Source organism: Pundamilia nyererei, unplaced genomic scaffold (assembly GCF_000239375.1).
Source record: "Pundamilia nyererei isolate P.nyererei 1_Seehausen unplaced genomic scaffold, PunNye1.0 scaffold00006, whole genome shotgun sequence".
NCBI lineage: Eukaryota > Metazoa > Chordata > Actinopteri > Cichliformes > Cichlidae > Pundamilia > Pundamilia nyererei.
Window position 1 is genome coordinate 2324931 of NW_005187407.1, and position 4499 is coordinate 2329429.

At 38.7% G+C, this 4499-nt stretch overlaps 1 protein-coding gene across 1 annotated transcript in view; it reads left to right on the forward strand.

Annotated features, from left to right (window-relative positions):
- The first annotated feature begins 1838 nt into the window (after window positions 1-1838).
- ndc80 (NDC80 kinetochore complex component) overlaps window positions 1839-4499 on the forward strand; it is a 12380-nt gene continuing 9719 nt past the window's right edge. The window contains exons 1-7 of the mRNA XM_005722387.2: window positions 1839-2102; window positions 2568-2666; window positions 3021-3104; window positions 3445-3571; window positions 3765-3937; window positions 4110-4212; window positions 4361-4447. Coding sequence (XP_005722444.1) covers window positions 2095-2102; window positions 2568-2666; window positions 3021-3104; window positions 3445-3571; window positions 3765-3937; window positions 4110-4212; window positions 4361-4447 — 681 coding nt within the window. The 5' untranslated portion in view covers window positions 1839-2094. The remainder of the gene's footprint in view (window positions 2103-2567; window positions 2667-3020; window positions 3105-3444; window positions 3572-3764; window positions 3938-4109; window positions 4213-4360; window positions 4448-4499) is intronic.

Below are 4499 nucleotides of genomic sequence, written 5' to 3' on the forward strand. Positions count from 1 at the left end.
AACAAACAAAAAAACAAGAATTTTTATTTTTGTTCACTTTTATTTGTCCATGCTGTACAATGGCAGAGTCCTCTGAATATAATTTATTCTATTTCGAACTACGCATGCAGTATATGTGGCCTATTGCAGGAGGATATTTTGTAAATGTAGATTTTGTTGTATTAGGTCACCCTAGTAATAAGAGGAAAGGGGATTCATACCCTTTTGGTGGAACAAATACTGCAATAAATTTTCTACTTCTCTTTGTCACTTGTCTGCTCAAACTGTTGATCCAATCTGTTCATCTTGCAAAAGTGAAGAAAATCATTGGACGGATATGACTGAGAGAGTCTTTACATGATGTCAGATTATAGGATTTTTGTCCAAAGGATGATCATTTTATCACAGTTTTTCCTAAAGTGTGCATAAGGTGATTTATAGTATAGTTTTTATTATTATATTATACAAACCTGTCAGGCAACTTAAGTATTAGAGTCGAAAGTTGTCAGAGGACTTTTCTTATATTTTTTAGATCTCATCCTCATGTACAAATGAAGCATTTTTACATGCATATGAGAGTGCTGCTGTCCTTACATTTGATAAGCATATATAAACTATTCCACCACATCCCAAAGGTACTCTGTGGATTAAGATTTTCTAACTGTAGGGGTCATTTGAGTGCAATGAACTCATGTTCAAGAAAGCAGTTCGAGATGATTTGCGTTTGTGACTTGGTGCATTATTTTGCTGAAAGTGGTAAACTGGTCATAAAGGGATGGACATGGTCTGCAGCGGTACTCATGTAGGCTGTGGTGTTTAAACCATGGTGGTAAAAACTGGCTCAAAGGGTGACAAGAAAATATACTATACACTATTACATTACCAGCATCCTGAACACTTGATAAAAGGCAGGACAGCTCCATGCTTTCATGGGTTTTTTTTATCAGAAATTCTGACAACCAACTTTATCTATATAGTGCCAAATCACAACAACAGTCACCTCAATGCACTTTATATTGTAAGGAAAGTACCCTACAATAACATGGACAAAACTTCAACAATCGGATGACCCCACCTATGAGCAAGCACTTGGCAATGGTGGGAAGGAAAAACTACCTTTTAATGGGAAGAAACCTTTGGCAGAACCAGGCTCAAGGAGGTGCAGCTGTCTGCCAGACCACTTGGGGATGAGTGGAGGGGACACGAGAAACGACACGCTATGGAAGAGAGTCAAGTCGTGTTGTAATCTATAATAACTACGTTTTTTAAATAAACGCAGAAAGTGAAATGCAGCGAGTAAAGAAGAAACACTCGATGCATAAGGGGAAGCCTAGGCCCTTTCCAATCTTCTGTTGTCCAATTTTATGCCCTTGGGAACTGCCCCCTTAGTATCCTGTTCTTAACTGATAGCAGTGGTACCTGGTGTTGTCTTCTGCTGTAGTGTGTAACCTATGCTGTATAGACTGTCTATACCAACAAGCTTGTAAATAGAAAAAAATAATATTGAGTTGAACTGAGTTCCGTTTGCCGCGATCCACAACAGTTCCGGTTTTTGTGTGGCTTCTTGGTAAAGTTGCTCTTCTGCATACATTTCTTGTAACAAGGCATTATTTGAGTTACTGTTGCCTTCATATCATGCCAAAGCAGTCTGACCATTCTTTGCCCTGAAATGAACTAGGCATTTTCTCTGCTGCTCACTGGATATTTTCTCTTTTTTGGATCATTCTCTGCAAACCCTACACATGGTTTTGCGGGAAAATCCCAGCAGATCAGCTGTTTCTGAAACACGGAGCACCGTTTCTGGCACTATCAATCATGCCGTTCGGAGTCACTTAAAGCACCTTTCTTTCCCATTCTGATGCTTACTTTCAACTATAGTATGTCACCTTGAGCGTGTCTACATCTAAAATATCTAAAACCTGCAGGACAGGCCTGGAGTTCCCAATCCGATCGAATCCATAGACGCGGCATCAATCCGAGCGGAACTTTCTTGGACTAAATGGCTCTCCGTACTGCTGTGATGTCACCACCCTCCAGTATTTATATGTTTTTTTTGGCGGGGTGCGCAAATCTGCTCGGAAGTTCTGTTCATTTTGTAAACACAAGTGACAAAAAATGGAGCGGTAAGTTAAACTTTGGCCAAGAAAATAAGTGCCAAACAACATTCTGACAAAATATAATGTTTCTGGGCACCTAAGCTAACGAAGTTCAAATTCATTTGCTGTCATTGTTTGCGGACGTTAGCGACCGTTAGTTTAAACGTTGTCGCAGCGGTTAATTCAACAATGTTCACAACTATAACACTATTTATCGAGTAAAACACGACGTATTCGTGGTATTGGGTTAGGTTAGGTCTAGTGAACTTCGACTATCTGAAATATTACAGAAGTTACGGCGCTAGTTAGCAAACAATGCTACTTCATTACGTTTCTGAAGTGTATGTCAACCTTAACGGAGAGTTGTCATTCATTTACAAATGTGGCCAACATCCTCTCCTTAATGGGCGGTGTTGTGTACTCGGCGAACAGTTGTGAATCACTGGAGTGTCTTTCATAAAACATGTTCCCATTTTGTGATACTTTCTCCAGTGTAAGGCTGAGTCGAGTCAAAGGTAGCAGACCATCGGAGCAGTCGCTGCGAGTGCAAGACAGCAACAGGATGAGCTTGATGTATACGACGCCTCAGAGGTTTGTTTAAAGAAACTTCACCTGTAATAAATTCAGCTCTACAATTACACTACTTAGTTCACTCATCTATTTGATAAACAGCTGATTGTTGTAACCCAATGCTTTTAATAAGGGGTTGTCTCCACAACATTCAATTAACATGGCTTAATTTGGACCACACAGTCTGTTTAGAAATGCGTTGTGACAGACTGGGACTTACTGGTTTGGGGTATATGATATAATATTGATATTGTGATATTGTATACATGGGATAAAGCAGGGATGGGGAAGTTATATTTATTAACTCATGAAGAAAGATGGCTCACTAGGTATTAGCAAATTAATTATTCAAGTTTTTTTTTTTTTTTCCCTCAGTAAACAGCCTTCATTTGGAAAGCTCAACATACCAAAACCGCAGTCTGGGACCTCTGAAAGACGGACCAGTTTCTTTGGTCCGAGGTATATCTGAATTTTCCAAAACTCGGTTACACTGTTGCTACAAAATGACTACTTTTGTAAAATCCTCAGGTGATTGGGCTTAGATATTAGCTTAGATATTAGAAATTTGAAAATGAAATGAAGATTACAAACGTTCCTAAAACAAGTAAAAAGTGGAATAAGTTATTTAACCCACTCAGGGTAAAATGACTGACGTATCTTAAATTAAAAAAAATATATTTATGCTTTTTCATTAAAAAAAACAAAAACAATTCTCTGCAATGCCTTGATTTAAGTGTGAATATATTGTAACTCCCTTTGTAAATTAAAAAAATAAAACTGCTCTTTGACATTTTAATAGGACTAGTGGAGTCGGCATGCCTCGCAACAGCACCATGTCAGGGTTTGGAGGAACTGAGAAGATAAAAGATGCTCGACCTCTACACGATAAGTCTTATGTTCAGCAATGCATCAGGCAGCTGCACGAGGTAAAAACATAAACTGTGTCTGTGTAAAGTGGACTGTGAAATAAGGGACTGCAACATGCACCTTATTTCATTTAGCTGCTTAGCATTTTTACCACACCTCTGATGGATAACTTTACCACACAAGGGGTCTTAAATGATTGCAGAATAAATTTTAGGTTGTATTTTAACAGTGTATTTCTTTCATATGATCTAGTTCTTGACAGAGCAGGGTTACCCGGGCACTTTGTCATCCAAGACCCTCCAGTCTCCATCCACCAAGGAGTTTGTGAAGATGTTTGAATTCATCTACTGCCAGCTAGACCCAACCTTTGAGATGCCAAACTCAAAAGTTGAAGAGGAGGTTCCTGCTCTCTTTAAAACCTTGGGGTAAAATGTGTACTGTTAACAGCTGTTGTTGTTGTTGTTGTTGTTGTTGTTGTTAAACCCCCTCCCCGCACTTAAAAGAAAAAGTTAAAGGATATATTATGAAATATCTTGTCTCATTTTCTGTAGTTTAAGAAACTTTCCTGACTTGCTCTGTTTTGGCATCTTGTTTAAGGTACCCATTCGTTCTCTCCAAGTGTTCCATGTATTCTGTTGGAGCTCCCCATACCTGGCCTCAGGCTCTGGGGGCTCTCATGTGGCTTATTGATAATGTCAAGGTGAGAAATGACATTAAATCTCCAAGTACATTGGATCGTTATCGTTTAAAACAAAGTTCACATGCACTAAATATCAAATGCCCCACAAGAAAATGTGGAAGCTAAAGGTCAGCATGTTTTCTTTATTTTTAATGTGTTTCTGCATCAGATCAACTGGAGTTTGAGCAAACAGGAGCTGCTGTTCAGTGACTTCAATGAAGGCGAAAATATTGAAGAAGGTTCTGAGTTTAACAAGGTACAGGAACTTTACAGTGTGAAAACTATGAAAAATAAAATAATGTATACTG